Source organism: Bombina bombina, chromosome 7, assembly GCF_027579735.1.
Source record: "Bombina bombina isolate aBomBom1 chromosome 7, aBomBom1.pri, whole genome shotgun sequence".
In the NCBI taxonomy this organism is placed as follows: domain Eukaryota; kingdom Metazoa; phylum Chordata; class Amphibia; order Anura; family Bombinatoridae; genus Bombina; species Bombina bombina.
In genome coordinates this window covers 454,930,146-454,951,893 of record NC_069505.1, presented here as the reverse complement: position 1 = coordinate 454,951,893, position 21,748 = coordinate 454,930,146, and the positions used below count along the sequence as shown (strand labels likewise).

At 41.4% G+C, this 21,748-nt stretch overlaps 1 protein-coding gene across 1 annotated transcript in view; it reads left to right on the top strand.

Annotated features, from left to right (window-relative positions):
* The window catches only part of LOC128636432 (zinc finger protein 665), a 242,394-nt gene extending 221,333 nt beyond the window's left edge, over positions 1-21,061 (top strand). Inside the window, exons 10-11 of the mRNA XM_053689447.1 lie at positions 12,860-12,973; positions 18,710-21,061. Of these exons, the coding sequence (XP_053545422.1) occupies positions 12,860-12,973; positions 18,710-19,881 (1,286 nt within the window). The 3' untranslated portion in view covers positions 19,882-21,061. The remainder of the gene's footprint in view (positions 1-12,859; positions 12,974-18,709) is intronic.
* The last annotated feature ends 687 nt before the right edge of the window (positions 21,062-21,748 follow it).

Genomic DNA, 21,748 nt, shown 5'->3' with positions numbered 1-21,748 from the left:
GGGTTACAGCTGAGTGTGCAGGTGTGTTGTGTCTGAGAGACGTGGGTTACAGATGAGTGTGCACGTGTGTTGTGTCTTAGAGACATGGGTTACATTTGAGCGTTGAACGTGTGTTGTGTCTGAAAGACATGGGTTACAGATGAGTGTGTACGTGTGTTGTGTCTGAGAGACGTGGGTTACATTTGAGTGTTGGACGTGTGTTGTGTCTGAGAGACGTGGGTTACAGCTGAGTGTGCACGTGTGTTGTGTCAGAGAGACGTGGGTTACAGATGAGTGTGCACGTGTGTTGTGTGCAAGGGAGGTAGATTTTTTGTGTGCATTAAAACCACTACTTATTCTTAGAACATAGCCATTAAAATGGGCTGAGCATGCAGGAAGCTTCAACCTATTTATCTTACCTCTAAATCTACACAAAGGCCTCCTTTCTTATCTCTATATACACAAAAGAAATACACAGAGCATCTGAAAATTAAAAGTTTAGCATAGATGGAGGTTTCAACGGGCAAGATCAGTTATTTTAAATGAAAAAATAAAGATAAAGGAGCCATTTGCAAACACTTTCATGCACTCCAGCAAGTAAAATTGATTATTAGAAACCTGTTAAAGAGGAGGAAAAAATACAGTGCACTGTCCCTTTAAGTGATGTTTGCTCATACAGACAAGTGACACTATCCTGGGAAGGGAACTGCTTCTTATCTCACACAAGGTGCCATAAAACTCTTCTTTCTTAGACTCCGATCAATTGACAGGAAAACTAGAATTGAGGAAATGTGACCAATTAGCAGCCAATAGCCCACTGCAATAAAAATTCCTGATCGGTTAGTAACTTGGCTTCTAAATGGCTGAAATAGAACAAATGACTGTGTTCCTGCCCATCAGAGGCGGGCCTTTTTATGAGTTTTAACCTTGCGTTTGCCTAGCTGCAGCTTCTTGTTAAAGGGATAATCTAGTCAGAAATAAACTTTTATGATTTGGATAGAGCATGCAATTTTAATCAAATTTCAAATTTACTCCTATTATCAATTTTTCTTTGTTCTCTTGGTATCTTTATTTAAAAAAAGCTGGAAAGTAATTTTAGGAGCCAAACCATTTTTGGTTCAGCACCAGGGTAGCGCTTGCTGATTGGATGGCTACATTTAGCAACCAAGAGAATGAAGAAATATGCATAATAGGAGTACATTAGAAAGTTGCTTGAAATTGCTGCTCTATCTGAATCACAAAAGTTTATATTTGCCTATAGTATTCCTTTAATCCCACCCGCTCAATACACAAAACAGCCAAGGGAGGTCGGGAACTTTCTCAGCGCTGATGCTGTAAAATGATACAATACAGAATTAACAAACCCCTATTCCATCCGTCAGTTCAAATTTCCCTTTCTTTCTAATGACACGATGAGTCCACAGATCATCTAATTACTGTTGGGAATTTCACTCCTGCCCAGCAGGAGGCGGCAAAGAGCACCACAGCAAAGCTGTTAAATATCTCCTCCCACCCCATTCATTCTCTTTGCCTACGTTAGTGATAGGAAGAGGTAAAGTGAGGTATTAGAAAAGATTCTTCAATCAAGAGTTTATTATTTTTTAAGTAGTACAAGATTGTGCTGCCTTGTGCTAGGGTGTAGCCGTAGTCCATATCAGTCTCTTTAGTAGAGCAGTGGTGGCTTTAGAGCAATGGGAACTGGTGGGACATAATTCTCACTGCGCCTTCCATATAATTTATGCTGCCCTAACTCTGAAAGCCTGAGTAAGATTACTCAGTCTTTTTTCTTTCCGCAGGTCTATGTGAGGGAGAGGACCTCTCAAACCTGGTGAGCTGCCTTGCTGTCAGGCAGATTTGTGAGGTAAGTGCTGACTTTATTATTTCTGGGGGAAGAAAGAAGAACACTCAGAAACAAAGAAGTGGGCACTTTATTTCAAAGCATTATAAAGGACTCAGAGTGAGGGCACTTTATAAATGGGACACTTAAACTCTCCTATACTGGAGAGGCCTTATTAGACAGCCTTTTCTCTTGTAAGGTGTATCCAGTCCACGGATCATCCATTACTGGTGGGATATTCTCCTTCCCAACAGGAAGTTGCAAGAGGATCACCCACAGCAGAGCTGTCTATATAGCTCCTCCCCTAACTGCCACCTCCAGTCATTCTCTTGCAACTCTCGACAAGCATGGAAGCAGTAAGAGAGATGTGGTGAAATGTAGTTATTTTTTCTTCAAATCAAAAGTTTGTTATTTTTAAATGGTACCGGAGTTGTACTATTTTGGTCCCAGGCAGAAAATAGAAGAAGAATCTGCCTGTGGTCTCTAATGATCTTAGCAGGTTGTAACTAAGATCCATTGCTGTTCTCACACATAACTGAAGAGAGAGGTAACTTCAGCTGGGGAATGGCGTGCAGGTTATCCTGCTATGAGGTATGTGTACTTTAATTTTTTTCTAGAGGAATGTAAATGCTAGAAAATGCTGCTGATACCAGATTTATTAAAGGTAAGCCTGATTACAGTGATTTAATAGTGACTGGTATCATGCTTACTGTCAGAGGTAATACTCTTATTATTTTTCAATATAAAACATTTGCTGGGAGTGTTTAAACGTTTTTATATATGTTTTGGTGATAAATCTTTATTGGGGCCTAGTTTTTTTCCACATGGTTGGCTTAAATTTGCCTAGAAACAGTTTTCTTAGGCCTCCCACTGTGTAGACATGAGTGGGAGGGGCCTAATTTAGCGCTTAATTGCGCAGTAACTTTTGCAGACTGAGACATCCAGCTTCCCTCAAGAAGTCTCCTGAATGCTATAGGACCTCTCTAAAGGGCTTTTAGGCTTTCCAAAGTCGTTTGTATGGAATGGTAGGGCCACAGCAGAGCTGTGGCAGTTTGTTGTGACTGTTAAAAAACGTCTATAATGTTTTTTTGATCCGTTTTTTAAACTAAGGGGTTAATCATCCATTTGCAAGTGGGTGCAGTGCTCTGTTAGCTTATTATACACACTGTAAAAATTTCGTTTGATTTACTGCTTTTTTTCACTGTTTTTCAAATTCTGACCTTTTTTATTTTTCTTAAAGGCACAGTACCGTTTTTATTTTTTGCTTGTTAACTTGCTTTAAAGTGTTTTCCAAGCTTGCTGGTCTCATTGCTAGTCTGTTTAAACATGTCTGACATAGAGGAAACTCCTTGTTCATTATGTTTAGAAGCCATGGTGGAACCCCCTCTTAGAATGTGTACCAAATGTACTGATTTCACTTTAAGTAATAAAGACCATATTCTGTCTTTAAAAAATTTATCACCAGAGGAATCTGACGAGGGGGAAGTTATGCCGACTAACTCGCCCCATGTGTCAGAACCTTTAAATCCCGCTCAAGGGACTCACGCTCAAGAGGCGCCAAGTACATCTAGCGCGCCCATGGCGTTTACTTTACAAGACATGGCGGCAGTCATGGATAATACACTGTCAGCGGTATTATCCAGACTACCTGGGTTTCGAGGAAAGCGAGACAGCTCTGGAGTTAGAAGAAATACAGAGCATACTGACGCTTTAAGAGCTATGTCTGATACCCCCTCACAATATGCAGAAGCTGAGGAAGGAGAGCTTCTTTCTGTGGGTGATTTTTCTGATTCAGGGAAGAGGATTCAACCTGATTCTGAAATATCTACATTTAAATTTAAGCTTAAACACCTCTGCGTGTTGCTCAGGGAGGTTTTAGCTGCTCTGAATGACTGTGATACAATTGCAGTGCCAGAGAAATTGTGTAGATTGGATAAATACTATGCAGTACCTGTTTACACTGATGTTTTTCCAATACCTAAAAGGTTTACAGAAATTATTACTAAGGAATGGGATAGACCAGGTGTGCCGTTCACTCCCCCTTCCTATTTTTAAGAAAATGTTTCCAATAGATATCGCCACACGGGACTTATGGCAAACGGTCCCTAAGGTGGAGGGAGCAGTTTCTACACTTGCTAAGCGTACTACTATCCCTGTCGAGGACAGTTGTGCTTTCTTAGATCCAATGGATAAAAAGTTAGAGGGTTACCTTAAGAAAATGTTTATTCAACAAGGTTTTATTCTACAGCCCCTTGCATGCATTGCCCCAGTCACTGCTGCTGCGGCCTTTTGGTTTGAGTCTCTGGAAGAGGCTTTACAGGTAGAGACCCCATTGGATGATATACTTGACAAGCTTAGAGCACTTAAGCTAGCCAATTCTTTTGTTTCTGATGCCATTGTTCATTTGACTAAACTTACGGCTAAGAATTCTGGTTTTCTATTCAGGCGCGTAGGGCGCTATGGCTTAAATCATGGTCAGCTGACGTTACTTCAAAGTCTAAGCTGCTTAATATTCCCTTCAAGGGGCAGACCCTATTCGGGCCTGGTTTGAAGGAGATCATTTCTGATATCACTGGAGGAAAAGGTCATGCCCTTCCTCAAGATAGGTCCAAATCAAGGGCCAAACAGTCTAATTTTCGTGCCTTTCGAAACTTCAAGGCGAGTGCGGCATCAGCTCCCTCTAATACAAAACAAGAGGGAACTTTTGCCCAGTCCAAGTCGGTCTGGAGACCTAACCAGACTTGGAACAAAGGTAAGCAGGCCAAAAAGCCTGTTGCTGCCTCTAAGACAGCATGAAGGATTGGCCCCCGATCCGGTAACGGATCTAGTAGGGGGCAGACTTTCGCTCTTCACCCAGGCTTGGGCAAGAGATGTCCATGATCCCTGGGCGTTGGAAATTGTATCCCAGGGATATCTTCTGGACTTCAAAGCTTCTCCTCCAAAAGGGAGATTTCACCTTTCACAATTATCTGCAAACCAGATAAAGAGAGAGGCATTTTTACACTGTGTTCAAGACCTCCTAGTTATGGGAGTGATCCACCCAGTTCCAAAGGAGGAACAGGGACAAGGATTCTATTCAAATCTGTTTGTGGTTCCCAAAAAAGAGGGAACCTTCAGACCAATCTTAGATCTCAAGATCTTAAACAAATTTCTCAGGGTCCCATCATTCAAGATGGAGACTATTCGTACCATCCTGCCTATGATCCAGGAGGGTCAATACATGACTACAGTGGATTTAAAGGATGCTTATCTTCACATTCCGATACACAAAGATCATCATCGGTTTCTCAGGTTTGCCTTCCTAGATAGGCATTACCAGTTTGTGGCTCTTCCCTTTGTGTTAGCTACAGCCCCAAGAATCTTTACGAAGGTTCTGGGGTCACTTCTGGCGGTCCTAAGGCTGCGGGGCATAGCAGTAGCCCCTTATTTATACGACATTCTGATACAGGCGTCAAATTTCCAAATTGCCAAGTCTCATATGGACATAGTTCTGGCATTTCTGAGGTCGCATGGGTGGAAAGTGAACGAAGAAAAGAGTTCTCTATCCCCTCTCACAAGAGTCTCCTTTCTGGGAACTCTAATAGATTCTGTAGAAATGAGGATTTACCTGACAGAGACCAGGTTATCAAAACTTCTAAGCCGTGTTCTTTATTCCACTTCTCGCCCTTCGATGGCTCAGTGTATGGAAGTAATCGGCTTAATGGTAGCAGCAATGGACATAGTGCCGTTTGCCTGCCTACATCTCAGACCGCTGCAACTCTGCATGCTCAGTCAGTGGAATGGGGATTACACCGATTTGTCCCCTCTACTAAATCTGGATCAAGAGACCAGGGATTCTCTTCTCTGGTGGCTATCTCGGGTCCATCTGTCCAAAGGTATGACCTTTCGCAGGCCAGATTGGACAATAGTAACGACAGATGCCAGCCTTCTGGGCTGGGGGGCAGTCTGGAACTCCCTGAAGGCTCACGGATCGTGGACTCGGGAGGAGACCCTCCTCCCAATAAACATTCTGGAACTAAGCGCGATATTCAATGCTCTTCAAGCTTGGCCTCAGCTAGCGACAATGAGGTTCATCAGATTTCAGTCAGACAACATCACGACTGTGGCTTAAATCAACCATCAAGAGGGAACAAGGAGTTCCCTAGCGATGTTGGAAGTTTCAAAGATAATTCGTTGGGCAGAGATTCACTCTTGCCACCTATCAGCTATCCATATCCCAGGTGTAGAGAACTGGGAGGCGGATTTTATAAGTCGACAGACTTTTCATCCGGGGGAGTGGGAACTCCATCCGGAGGTATTTGCACAATTGGTTCAACGTTGGGGCGAACCAGAACTGGATCTCATGGCGTCTCGCCAGAACGCCAAACTTCCTTGTTACGGATCCAGGTCCAGGGACCCCCAGGCAACGCTGATAGATGCTCTAGCAGCGCCTTGGTCCTTCAACCTGGCTTATGTGTTTCCACCGTTTCCTCTGCTCCCTCGTCTGATTGCCAAAATCAAGCAGGAGAGAGCATCGGTGATCTTGATAGCGCCTGCGTGGCCACGCAGGACTTGGTATGCAGACCTGGTGGACATGTCATCCCTTCCACCATGGACTCTGCCTCTGAGACAGGGCCTTCTACTTCAGGGTCCTTTCAACCATCCAAATCTAATTTCTCTGAGACTGACTGCCTGGAGATTGAACGCTTGATTTTATCAAAGCTTGGCTTCTCCGATTCAGTTATTGATACCTTAATTCAGGCACGAAAGCCTGTCACCAGGAAAATCTATCATAAGATATGGCGTAAATATCTTTATTGGTGTGAATCCAAGGGTTACTCATGGAGTAAAGTCAGGATTCCCAGGATATTATCTTTTCTCCAAGAAGGATTGGAGAAAGGATTGTCAGCTAGTTCCTTAAAGGGACAGATTTCTGCTCTGTCTATTCTTTTCCACAAGCGTCTGGCGGATGTTCCAGGCGTTCAGGCATTTTGTCAGGCTTTAGTTAGAATCAAGCCTGTGTTTAAACCTGTTGCTCCACCATGGAGTTTAAATTTGGTTCTTAAAGTTCTTCAGGGGGTTCCGTTTGAGCCTCTTCATTCCATAGATATCAAACTTTTATCTTGGAAAGTTCTATTTTTGGTAGCTATTTCCTCGGCTCGTAGAGTTTCCGAGTTATCTGCCTTACAATGTGATTCCCTTTATCTGATCTTCCATGCAGATACGGTAGTTTTGTGTACCAAACCTGGGTTTTTACCTAAGGTGGTATCTAATAAGAATATCAATCAGGAGATTGTTGTTCCGTCATTGTGTCCTAATCCTTCTTCAAAGAAGGAACGTCTATTACACAATCTTGACGTGGTTCGTGCTTTAAAGTATTATTTACAAGCTACTAAAGAATTTCGTCAAACATCTGCTTTGTTTGTTGTCTACTCTGGACAGAGGAAAGGCCAAAAGGCTTCGGCAACTTCTCTTTCACTTTGGCTAAGAAGTATAATACGCTTAGCTTATGAGACTGCTGGCCAGCAGCCTCCTGAAAGGATTACAGCTCATTCTACTAGAGCTGTGGCTTCCACATGGGCCTTTAAAAATGAGGCTTCTGTTGAACAGATTTGCAAGGCGGCGACTTGGTCTTCGCTTCATACTTTTTTCAAAATTTTATAAATTTGATACTTTTGCTTCTTCGGAGGCTATTTTTGGGAGAAAGGTTTTACAGGCAGTGGTACCTTCCGTTTAAGTACCTGCCTTGTCCCTCCCTTCATCCGTGTCCTATAGCTTTGGTATTGGTATCCCACAAGTAATGGATGATCCGTGGACTGGATACACCTTACAAGAGAAAACATAATTTATGCTTACCTGATAAATTTATTTCTCTCGTGGTGTATCCAGTCCACGGCCCGCCCTGTCATTTTAAGGCAGGTATTTTTTAACTTTAAACTAGAGTCACCACTGCACCCTATAGTTTCTCCTTTCTCTTGCTTGTCTTCGGTCGAATGGCTGGAGGTGGCATTTAGGGGAGGAGCTATATAGACAGCTCTGCTGTGGGTGATCCTCTTGCAACTTCCTGTTGGGAAGGAGAATATCCCACAAGTAATGGATGATTCGTGGACTGGATACACCACAAGAGAAATAAATTTATCAGGTAAGCATAAATTATGTTTTTATGCAGGCACTGGGGCTGAGGAGATGTTTTGGCTCAGGTGGTTAACTTCCCTCAGCGGTTAAAATTTTAGAATATGCTGACTGGGAGATTGTTGTTTGGGGACGCCCATGATGGGCGGAGCTATGTGAGGCGGCAATCTGTGTTGCGCGCCATTTTTATTACACTTCCGAGTACGAAGGAAGAGCTTCTACAGGGTCTGTCTAGAAACGCATGATTCTCTGAAAGCATGCGTTTCTAGGACCGGAGAACGACTCCTTTCATCTTCTGCTGACTGCCGGATCGTTTGTCTTGTGGGAAATTGATAAAGCTCTGCTGTAGCAGGTCAGGTAGGCACCTCAGCAAATAAGATGAGGTGTAGAGGTGATCTATTATTGTTAATTGGTTAATTTATTCACTTTGCAGACTACAATAAAAAAGTTACGCTTTAAAATTTAAAGGGACAGTGACGTTTTTTTCGATTTTAATGTTTTAGTAAAAAAATTAAGGTTTTTATTTGATAATTTGATCCATTGTGAGTCAGAATGGACCAAGAGGCTTTGCAAAATGTCACTTTGTGTTTTGATGCCAATGTGTGAGAGAACTTTAAATTATAGGGATAGACTTTTTTCTCAGCCAACATTTTCCAAGGCGGATGCTGTTCAGGAGTCTAATGACAATGTTCAATATATGCCGCAGCTTTCTCCTCAAGCATCCCAAATTTTACCGCCCACTCATGCAATGCCCTGTGCTTCCTCTCTAACTCCTCCTGGAGTTACGTTGCAAGAAATCGCTTCTTTCATGTCTTCTGCAGTCTCTGATGCGTTGTCTGCTTTTCCCATGTTGCAGGGAAAGCGTAAGAGTAAAAACAAACATTCAGTAAGCAAGGTTTCTGACGTAGTTGTTGCTATTTCGAATGCCCCCTCCCAGAAGCCTGAGGAGGAGGATACTTCGGTAGCAAGGGAAAGACCTTGTTTGGACCGGGTTTGACGGAAATAATCTCTGATATTACGGGAGGAAAGGGCCATCTTCTCCCTCAGGATAAGAGAAACAAACAAAAGGGACTTCATTCCTCTTCCAAGCAGGAGCAGTCCAAACCTTCCTTGGAACAAGGGAAAACAATCCAAAAGGCCTACTATTGATTCAAAAACAGCATGAAGGGCCTGTCCCTGATCCGGGACTGGATCTTGTAGTGGGCAGACTTTTCTTCTTCACTCAGACTTGGGTTTGAGATGTTCAGGATCCCTGGGCGGTGGACATTGTTTCGCAGGGAAACAAATTAGAGTTCAAGAACATTCCTCCCAGGGGCAGGTTTCTGCTTTCAAGATTATCTGTAGACCAGACAAAGAGAGAGGCGTTCTTACACTATGTACGGGACCTCTCCGACCTGGGAATGATAGTTCCTGTTCTGATGCAGGAACAGGGTCTGGGGTTCTATTCCAATTTGTTCTTGGTTCCCAAAAAGGAGGGAACCTTCAGACCAATTTTAGACCTCAAGAGTCTAAACAAATTCCTCAAAGTACCATCCTTCAAGATGGAAACTATTCGTTCCATTCTTCCTTTGATTCAGGAGGGTCAATTTTTGACTACCGTGGATTTAAAGGACGTGTACCTGCATGTTCTCATTCACTGGGATCATCACAAGTTTCTAAGATTTGCATTTCTAGACAAACACTTCCAACTTCTGACTTTTCCTTTCGGCCTTGCCACAGCTCCCAGAATTTTCTCAAAGGTTCTGGGATCTCTGTTTGCGGTGCTCCGATTACGGGGCATTGCAGTGGTGCCCTATCTGGATGACATCCTGGTCCAGGCGCCATCCTTTCAACAAGCAAGATCCCACACGGAAATGTTATCTTTCCTGCGATCTCACGGATGGAAGGTAAATTTGGAAAAGAGCTCCTTAGTTCCAAATACAAGGGTAACTTTCTTGGGAACCATAATAGATTCCCTATCAATGAAAATCTTTTTGACAGATGCCAGGAAATCAAAGATTTTCGATTCTGTCTAGCGCTTCAATCCTCTCCTCGGCCATCAGTGGCTCAGTGCATGGAGGTAATTGGTCTGATGGTAGCAGCTATGGACATCATACCGTTCGCCCGGTTCCACCTCAGACCTCTGCAGTTAAACATGCTCAGTCAGTGGAACGGAGATTATGTGGACCTGTCTCCACAAATACAGCTGGAGCAGGAGACAAGGAATTCTCTTCTTTGGTTGTTGTCTCAGGATCATCTCTCCCAGGGAACCTGCTTTCGCAGACCCTCTTGGGTGATTGTGACAACAGACGCCAGCCTTCTGGGATGGGGAGCAGTCTGGGGCTCTCTAAAGGCTCAGGGATCTTGGACTCGGTCGGAGTCTGTTCTGCCCATAAACATTCTGGAGCTGAGAGCAATCCTCAATGCTCATCTGGCCTGGCCTCAGTTGGTGTTAGCCCGGTTCATCAGGTTCCAGTTGGACAACATAACTTCAGTGGCTTACATCAACCATCAGGGAGGAACGCAGAGTTCCTTAGCCATGACAGCCAAGATAATTCAGTGGGCGGACACCCACAATTGCTGTCTATCGGCGATCCACATCCCAGGAGTGGACAACTGGGAGACGGACTTCCTGAGCAGGCAGACCTTTCACCTGGGGGAGTGGGAACTCCATCCGGAGGTGTTTTCCAGCCTGATTCTCAAATGGGGTCAGCCGGAATTGGATCTCATGGCATCTCGACAGACTGCCAAGCTTCCGAGGTACGGGTCAAGATCAAGGGACCCTCAGGCGGTACCTTGGACCTTCAGTCTTGCATACATATTTCCTCCGTTTGCTCTTCTTCCTCGGGTCATTACTCAAATCAAGCAGAAGAGGGCGTTGGTGATCCTCATTTCCCCCGGCGTGGCCTCGCAGGATTTGGTATGCAGACCTGGTGGACATCTTAGAGACTTCCGTTGAGGAAGGATCTTCTACTTCAGGGGCCCTTCATCCAAATCTAGTTTCTCTGAAGCTGACTGCTTGGAGATTGAACGCTTAATTTTATCCAAGCAGGGATTTTCAGAATCGGTCAGAGACCATGATTCAGGCTCGTAAACCTGTGACTAGAAAGATTTACCACAAGATATGGCGTAAATATCATCTATATTGGTGTGAGTCCAAGGGCTACTCTTGGAGTAGAGTTAGGTTTCCTAGAATTCTGTCCTTTATCCAATAAGGTTTGGAGAAGGGATTATCGGCAAGTTCCCTAAAGGGTCAAATATCTGCCTTGTCTATTTTGTTACATAAATGTCTGGCGGACATACCAGACTTGCAATCGTTTTGCCAGGCCTTGGTTAGGATCAGGCCTGTGTTCAAACCTGTTACTCCTCCCTGGAGTTTTAATTTAGTTCTTTAGGTTCTTCAAGGGGCTCCGTTTGAGCCTATGCATTCCTTAGATATTAAAGGGCCAATAAACCCAAAATCTTTCTTTCATGATTCAGATAGAGAATAGAAATTTAAACAACATTACAATTTACTTCCATTATTTATTTTGCTTCATTTTTTAAATATCCTTAGTTGAAGAAAAAGCAATGCACATGGTGAGCCAATCACACGAGGCTTCTATGTGCAGCAACCAATCAGCAGCTAGTGAGCATATCTAGATATGCTTTTCATCAAAGAATATCAAGAGAATAAAACAAATTAGATAATATAAGTAAATTATAAAGATGTTTAAAATTGCATTCTCTTTCTAAATCATAAAAGAAAAAATGTGGGTGGCATGTCCCTTTAAGTTGTTATCTTGGAAAGTTTTGTTTCTTGTTGCTATTTCATCTGCTCGTAGAGTGTCAGAGCTCTCGGCATTACATTACGAGTCTCCTTACCTTATTTTTTATTCGGATAAGGTGGTTTTACGTACAAAGTTAGGGTTTCTCCCTAAAGTAGTTTCTGACCGGAACATTAATCAGGAGATTGTTGTTCCTTCCTTGTGTCCTAATCCTTCTTCTCAGAAGGAACGGCTTCTACACAATTTGGACGTGGTACGTGCTGTTAAATTCTATTTACAGGCAACTAAGGATTTTTGTCAGTCTTCTGCTTTATTTGTGGTTTTTCTCTGGAAAACGTAAGGGACAGAGAGCTACGGCTACTTCTCTTTCTTTGTGGCTGAAAAGTATCATGTGTTTTGCCTATGAAACTGCTGGACAGCAGCCTCCAGAGAGAGAGTTACGGCTCATTCCACGAGGGCTGTTGCTTCCTCATGGGCATTAAAAAATGAAGCTTCTGTGGAACAGATTTGCAAGGCTGCAACTTGGTGTCCTCTTCACACTTTTTCAAAATTCTATAAATTTTACACTTTTGCCTCAGCTGAGGTCGCTTTTGGGAGAAAGGTTCTTCAAGCAGTGGTGCCTTCTGTTTAGGTTTCCTGTCTTGACCCTCCCTTATCTGTGTACTCTAGCTTGGGTATTGATTCCCAATAGTAATTAGATGATCCGTGGACTCATTGTGTCATTAGAAAGAAAACAACATTTATGCTTACCTGATAAATTTATTATTTCTTGACACGATGAGTCCACGGCCCACCCTGTTTTTTTAGACAGGTTGTTGCTATGTTATAAACTTCCAACACCTCTGCACCTTGTTGCTTCCTTTCTCTCCTTTACTTTGGTCGAATGACTGGGGTGGGAGGGAAGGGAGGTGATATTTAACAGCCTTGTTGTGGTGCTCTTTGTCGCCTCCTGCTGGGCAGGAGTGATATATCCCATTAGTAATCAGATGATCCGTGGACTCATCGTGTCAAGAAAGAAAGAGAAATTTATCAGGTAAGCATAAATTTTGTTTTTATATCCACGTTTATTATTTGGCATCCGTGACTATTGTCTCATGTGCTCACTTTTGGGTGTCCGTATGGTTTTATTGATATATAAAGAATGAGACAAAATGTAACAGGCAACGTATTAATTCTCCCTGTACAGGGCAAATGGATGTGATGCTATCAGATGATTCAGCGGTTAAGCACGGAGAGGAACCGGATGTTTGTGATCAGGTGAAGACTGAGGAGGATGAGGTTCCTATAAATACATCTGCAGGTGATTAGCGCTTATTAAGTAACGATTCTGTGATGTGACATTTTATCTCGTGTAAATGCTTTATCAGATGGTTACGCAGCAGACAGATATTAGTGCACAGCTCATGTTTAAAGGGACAGTAAACTCTGTGTAATAACAAGACATTTCTGTTGTGTTACTATAGAGCAACATTTCGGCCAAGTCTTAACATTTTTTATAAGAAATTGACATCTTTTTACCGCATTATTTATCAATATCCACCTACCATTTGCCGTATTTGGAAGAGACAATCTGGGCTTTAGTCCACAGACAACAAGGCTAGTCGCAGCCATAAAGATCGTAAAAAACAGAATTATTTAGCAGTTGTTATCTTTATAAAGCCACTTAGGGACAGGGTGTGTAGCAGGGTTAGCCTTGAGAAGTCAGCAGGTGCATTTCAACTTCTGAGAATTAGACATTGCTTAATATTCACACGTTGCGTCCGGTTTTATCACAAATTGTGGGGTTAATTTGTTTCCCTTATTTAGCATTGCACGATCCAACGCTTGTGCGACACCACCTGCTCTTGTGCAACCATGTGACTTCCTGTGAAGGTGTCACCGATACTCTAATACTCTCCCTCTCTACTCCCTGAATATGGGAAGCGGTGGCTCCCTCAGCAGGGGGAAACAGTACAAGAGGAGCACTAATTATAGGCGTCTCATCCTCAGTACCCTAAAGGTAAGCATGCTAGTATCTTCTGTATTGCTAAACTTCATACACACCCCTCTCACCCTCAGTACCCTTAAGGTAAGCATGCTAGTATCCTCTGTATTGCTAAACTTCATACACACCCCTCTCACCCTCAGTACCCTAAAGGTAGTATATTCTGTATTGCTAAGCTTCACACACACCACCTCTCACCCTCAGTAACCTAAAGGTAAGCATGCTAGTATCTTCTGTATTGCTAAGCTTCATACACACCCCTTTCACCCTCAGTACCCTAAAGGTAAGCATGCTAGTATCTTCTGTATTGCTAAGCTTCATACACACCACCCCTCACCCTCAGTACCCTAAATGTAAGCATGCTAGTATCCTCTGTACGGCTAAGCTTCAAACACACCACCTCTCACCCTCAGTACCCTAAAGGTAAGCATGCTAGTATTTTCTGTATTGCTAAGCTTCATACACACCACCTCTCACCCTCAGTACCCTAAAGGTAAGCATGCTAGTATCTTCTGTATTGCTAAGCTTCATACACACACTACCTCTCACCCTCAGTAACCTAAAGGTAAGCATGCTAGTATCTTCTGTATTGCTAAGCTTCATACACACACTACCTCTCACCCTCAGTAACCAAAAGGTAAGCATGCTAGTATCTTCTGTATTTCTAAGCTTCATACACACCACCTCTCACCCTCAGTACCCTAAAGGTAAGCATGCTAGTATCTTCTGTATTGCTAAGCTTCATACACACCACCTCTCACCCTCAGTACCCTAAAGGTAAGCATGCTAGTATCTTCTGTATTGATAAACTTCATACACACCACCTCTCACCCTCAGTACCCTAAAGGTAAGCATGCTAGTATCTTCTGTATTGCTAAGCTTCATACACACCACCTCTCACCCTCAGTACCCTAAAGGTAAGCATGCTAAAATCTTCTGTATTGCTAAACTCCACACACACCCCCCTCTCATCCTCAGTACCCTAAAGGTAAGCATGCTAGTATCTTCTGTATTGCTAAACTTCATACACACCACCCCTCACCCTCAGTAACCTAAAGGTAAGCATGCTAGTATCTTCTGTATTGCTAAACTTCATACACACCACCTCTCACCCTCAGTAACCTAAAGGTAAGCATGCTAGTAGGGAAGCGGACTATCTGAGCTGACAGACGTGGACTCGTCATCCGGAAGTGTGTAGAGTTGAGATAACTCTCAGGTGGGGTGTTCCAGAGATAGACCTCATGGCTTCTCTTCTCAATACCTAGCTTCCCAGATACAGGTCCAGATCGAGGGACCCTCAGGCAGTGCTAGTGTACGCGTTAGCGGTTCCGTGGGAATTCAGTCTGATTTATCTGTTTCCTCTATTTGCCCTTTGGGCCTTGGTGATCCTAATTCCTCTAGCTTGGCCTCACAGAACTTGGTTAGTGGATCTGGTGAAGATGTCGTCCTCCCCTCCGTGGAGGCTCCCACTGAGGTCGGACCTTCTACTTCATGCCCATTCCTCCATCAAAATCTAGACTCTCTGAGGCTGACTGCATGGTGATTGAATGCTTAGTCCTGTCTAAAAGAGGTTTTTCCTATAGGGTCATTGTCAGGCTCAACCATCATTACTGAATGAATTAGTGTTACTAAAATATACACGTTTGTAGCTACGGAAAACAGGAGAACTGTGCTCACTACGGTTTATAGTAAATGAGCAAGTACCTGAAATGTAGCAGCGATACTGAGCAATAAGATACAAAGTTTCACTTGGTAACACCTCACTGACAGTGGTTAGAATAAGTTACTTTCACTTTAAGATATTACTCTGCGGTAACAGATCAGCATGATACAAACGGTAGCAAGCTGTGTAAGTTCTGTTAGTATAATGAGAGGTAAGTTTTGAGAGCAATTAGGCACTGTTAGATTGCAAGGAGGAATTGGTTCTGAAGCTAAATGTTCAACATAACATGCATAAAGATAGTCAAAGCAATTTGGAATACAGAGTACTTGCGGTAAGACCAGAGTGGTCATGGAGTGATGTCCGAAAAGCATTCAGCTGATTTAGGTTTGCTGGAAGAATACAGACAGCGTTTGTGAGTAGCGGAATTTCATTCCGGTAAATCGATGGTAACGAAAGTTCAGGATGCAAAAACTACTCTCAAGGAGAGGAAACGAATAAGGCTCAGGTTATTCTCAATCAAGCAAGGGACAGATCTCAATGCCGTGTAATTTATAGTGCAACAGCAATACACTAAAATCTGTGCAAATCCAGATTTCTCCTGTTAAGTGTAGTCAGTCCACGGGTCATCCATTACTTATGGGATTATAACTCCTCCCTAACAGGAAGTGCAAGAGGATCACCCAAGCAGAGCTGCTACATAGCTCCTCCCCTCTACGTCATATCCAGTCATTCTCTTGCACCTAACTAAAGATAGGACGTGTGAGAGGACTGTGGTGTTTTAAACTTAGTTCTTAACGTTCTGCAAGGTGTTCCGTTTGAACCCCTTCATTCCATCGATATCAAGCTGTTATCTTGGAAAGTTCTGTTTTTGATGGCTATTTCCTCGGCTCGAAGAGTCTCTGAGTTATCGGTCTTACATTGTGATTCTCCTTATCTGATTTTTCATTCAGACAAGGTAGTTCTGCGTACTAAACCTGGGTTCTTACCTAAGGTAGTCACTAACAAGAATATCAATCAAGAGATTGTTGTTCCATCATTGTGCCCTAACCCTTCTTCAAAGAAGGAACGACTTTTGCACAATCTGGACGTCGTCCGTGCCCTGAAATTTTATTTACAGGCAACTAAAGATTTTCGTCAAACTTCTTCCCTGTTTGTCGTTTATTCTGGACAGAGGAGAGGTCAAAAGGCTTCAGCTACCTCTCTCTCTCTTTTTGGCTTCGAAGCATAATACGTTTAGCCTATGAGACTGCTGGACAGCAGCCTCCTGAAAGGATTACAGCTCATTCTACTGGAGCTGTGGCTTCCACTTGGGCCTTTAAGAATGAGGCCTCTGTTGAACAGATTTGCAAGGCTGCAACTTGGTCTTCACTTCACACTTTTTCAAAATTTTACAAATTTGACACACTTGCTTCTTCGGAGGCTGTTTTTGGGAGAAAGGTTCTACAGGCAGTAGTTCCTTCCGCGTAAAGATCCTGCCTTGTCCCTCCCGTCATCCGTGTACTTTTAGCTTTGGTATTGGTATCCCATAAGTAATGGATGACCCGTGGACTGACTACACTTAACAGGAGAAAATATAATTTATGCTTACCTGATAAATTCATTTCTCCTGTAGTGTAGTCACTCCACGGCCCGCCCTGTTTTTACGGCAGGTCTAAATTTTAATTAAACTCCAGTCACCACTGCACCCTATAGTTTCTCCTTTCTCGTATGGTTTCGGTCGAATGACTGGATATGACGTAGAGGGGAGGAGCTATGTAGCAGCTCTGCTTGGGTGATCCTTCCTGTTAGGGAGGAGTTATAATCCCATAAGTAATGGATGACCCGTGGACTGACTACACTACAGGAGAAATGAATTTATCAGGTAAGCATAAATTATATTTTTAGAGTTTTGCTGCTGCACAAGAATATATGGGGCAACGAAAATAGCGGAGCGGCACAAAGAGCCACCTTCTTTTGCATACAGAGGTGAGCGAAAGCTCCAAATGCACATATCTAGACTACAGTGTCCTTTACCAGCTGTAGTGCAGGGGCCCCCAGGATTTGGAATGGAAAGGGGACCCCAAGATAAGTGGTCGTCTACCCTGAGGAATAGATGCACATGATGAAAATAGGTTGTTATTACCATGTAAGGGGTTAATATTTTGGGAAAAACTGCAGCTGATAAATACCTGACCATACTGTATTAACTGATCTGTATATATATATAAATTTCAGGATCTGGTTTGTCAAAATGTAGCAATTTATCATTATAGACTACAGTATTTGGCTTTGTTATGACACATTTGCATTAAAGATATTTAGTTATTCATAAATAAATCCTCTTTAGAAATATTACACATATTCATATACACAACATAGTATGTTATTTTTTCTTAAAATTGTTTTACTTTAAAATATAAAGATTTCTGAATTGCAAGAACAATATTTCGACTTATTGTGAAGTATTTTTACAATATGTTGATTTTACAGATTTACAATTATGGGTTGCCAGAGTGTCCTTACATAATCCATATTGTCCAGTAAACTGCCCTTATGTGGACAGTAAACACATTAAGATTTTATATAAAATGTTTAGTTATGCAAAATGAAACAACTTTGCAATATATTTTCACTATTTATTTTACCCCCTTTTCATGTAATTTAGCTCTGAGATTTTAGCAATTTCTATTTCTCAGAACATGAAAATCAACCTGATGCCTTCTCAATTATATCTCTATTATATATATGTGCCTAACTGGCTTTAACTGATAACAGCTGCAAAACAGAGTACTTTATACTAACTTTTTATGACTGGGGCTAGTCTTTTTGTCTGTACACTAAAGCCTAGACTGGCTTCTTCAAATAAGGCAAATGGTGGGTGATGTTTGGCTACTAAAAAATAATTGCAGTAATTTTTTTTTTTTTAAATGTTAAGACTTGGCTGATAGGTTATTCTATAGCACAACATCACAGTAGTAACCAGCACAGGAACCCAAGAGGTAGGAGACCAAATGCAAGTAACTGCTAACTTGCCAAAAGTAATATAAAAGAACAAACAGTATGATCTCCTTAAGTGAATCCTCAATTCTTTATTGCAAAAAAACAGGAACAGACACTGTCTGTACCTGTTTTTTTGCAATAAAGAATTGAGGATTCACTTAAGGAGATCATCCTGTTTGTTCTTTTAGGTTATTCTATAGCAACAAAACAGAAATGTCTCATAATTACAAAGTGTTTACTGTCCCTTTTAAGCCTTAGCATGGCGGTTAGGGAAAGGTGCATGAGTAATAGCCCCTAACATTGTAGTAGACAAAAAAAGTTAATGCTTTATTGTCTTACCCCAGTTTAAAAAAAAGATATTTGTGATACTGATAAATAACATTGCGTTTATTGTGTTTTCTGTCCAACAGGTAGATTCAGAGACTTTCATGGCCAGAGTGCAGATGCTTCGTTCTGTCTTTATCAAAATCAAAGAAATCACGAGGAAAACATTTGTTCTGAATATGAGGACTATTTAGCCCAGAAAACAAGTTTTATTGTACATCAGACAAATAATACAGATATGAAAGCATTTTCATGTTCTGAATGTGGGAAATGTTTTGCTCAGAAATCGCATCTTATTAGACATCAGGCAAGTCATACAGGAGATAAACCATTTCCATGTTCTCAGTGTGGGAAATGTTTTACTCAGAAATCGAATCTTGTAACTCATCAAAAAATTCATACAGGAGAGAGAGAATTTGCGTGTTCTGAATGTGGAAAATGTTTTCTTCTGAAATTACATCTTATTGCTCATCAGAAAATTCATAAAGGCGAGAAACCATTTTCATGTTCTGATTGTGGGAAATGTTTTACACAGAAATCAAATCTTGTTACTCATCAGAAAGTTCATACAGGAGTAAAGGAATTTTCATGTTCTGATTGTGGGAAATGTTTTTCTCTGAAATCATATCTCATGGCACATCAGACAATTCATACTGGAAATAAACCATTTTCATGTTCTGAGTGTGGGAAATGTTTTACTCAGAAATCACATCTTATTACTCATCAAAAAATTCATACAGGAGAGCACAAATTTTCATGTTTACAATGTGGGAAATGTTTTATTCTGAAATCATATCTTATTACTCATCAAAAAATTCATACAGGAGAAAAAGCATTTTCATGTTCTGTTTGTGGAAAATGTTTTACTCAGAAATCAAATCTTCTTACTCATCAGAAAATTCATGCAAAGAAGAAAAAAATGTGTTCTGAATGTGGGGAATGTTTTACTCGGAAATCTCATCTTATTAGACATCAGGCAAGTCATACAGGAGAGACACCATATTCATGTTCTGTTTGTGGGAAATTTTTTACCCTAAAATCAAATCTTACTACTCATCAGAAAATTCATACTGGGGAGAAACCATTTTCATGTTCACAATGTGGGAAATGTTTTACTCAGAAAACAAATCTTATAAGTCATCAGACAATCCATACAGGAGAAAAAGCATTTTCGTGTTCAGAATGTGGGAAATGTTTTGCTCGGAAACGATATCTTGTTAGACATCAGAAACTACATACAGAAGAGAAAGCATACTAAGAAATCATATTAAATATCAAACCTATTCAGGAGTGAAGGAATTTCCAAGTTCTGAATATGGTAAATGTTTTAGTCAGATATCAAATCATATTACTCATCGAAAAATTCATGCAGGAAATAAAAAAATTAACTCAAAATGTGAGTGTTTGGAACTAATTAAACTTCATAGAACCCATGTAAGGTCCACCACTCTAATACATGTTAAGTCAAGGGAGTATATCATAGCTGAAATACGGGTGCTCTTAGGTCAGAAATAGAGCAATTTCTAGTAAATGTGTGTAAGTAGTTTTCACTAAATTACTTGAGTACTCTGATCTGTAGCTCCGCACTACGTTCCCTGTCTTCTAAAGTGGTGCTGAAGATTGGTAAATTTCTTCCTGCTTAGAAAAACATCCAAAATTGTGATTCAGGTAGGGCATGCAATTTTACTTCCAATTAACATCTTATCTACTTTGCTTTATTCCTTTGTTAATAAAGCATACCTAGGTAGGCTCAGAAGCAGCAATGCACTACTGGGAACTAGCTGCACGTATAGGTCTCTTGTCATTGGTTCATCTGATGTGTCCAGCTAGTTACCAGTAGTGCACTGCTTCTCTTTCAACAAAGGATTTCAAGTAAATGAAGCAAATTTGATAATAGAAGTTAATTAGTTGTTTAAATTGGTGTGTTCTATCTGAATCATGAAAGGAAATGTTAGGGTTTTACGTCCCTTTAAACTTGATCTTTTTAAGTGCTTCCAAGTCCAACTCACTTTCATTCCTCTAGATGCCCCAGCACCAGGCTTCCTGCTGGCTTCTAGCTACTACTCAGGACCATCGCGATGCAGATAACTTACATCCAGCACCGTAGATCTATAGAACATTTGATATTTCTCTCGGCTATGTTATTGGAGTGACGGAATCAAATGAATTGTTTTAGGGAGAGATACTTGTTTTTTTATCTATAACAGATGGTTAAGTGTAGAGTAAAATGCCTCCTGTAAGCTTTTTTCCTTCCTCGGAGGAGCATTCACCCAGGACATCTTCAAGTCTTACTTGTACCTCTTCCTTTTTATCTGATTTTATATCTTAATCTTTTGCTCAAGTTTTATTGGTTAAATGTGATGTGTACAATATTTTCTTTTATTTTTTGACTGTCACAAATGCTCGGTTTCTAAATAAAAACTCATTGGTAAACCTCATAGACGTCAGGCACTCTTCTGATTGGCTGAAACATATTCATTTGCTTCTATTATAGCTGAAGATTGCTGGATTCTGGTCCTTTTCAGTACCCAGTAAGGTTATGCTGACTTCTTAACTGACAGCTCCTCCCTCCAGCTACTCATCTAGTAAATCAACAAATTTTTAAACTGTTGTGTTTATTAACATGTGAACTAAACTCACCAAAACTTAACAAAAGCCTAAGGGCTAGGTTACAAGTGCACAATAATTAACCAGCCATTACAAGTGATCCAATCTCTGGTTAATTTTCTAAAAGTGCCGCAAATGCCCTCAAAATAGAGGCCATTACAGTTTTTTATTTTTTTTAAAAAGTAGCTTTTTTAAAAATAAAACACTAGGGAGTATTTTGGGGGTAAAGTTGGTGGGAATGGGGTGTTATTAAAAAAAAAAAAAAAAAAACGGCACTGAAAACTGCCTTTACATTGTGGTCCATTTACTGTGTTCCCAGTAAATATATCTTTGTTGCACTTAGGTTCTGATGCCGTCTCTGAGGCTCCCATTGGGGCCGATGGAAGCGCTCTCTCATGAGCACAATACTTCCCAGCAATTGCGTTCGCATTGCTGGTAACGTGTAATACCAGCGCACATTAGCATGCACTGGTATTATTCTTGAAAGCGATATTTAACACTCCACTTCTAATTTGGCC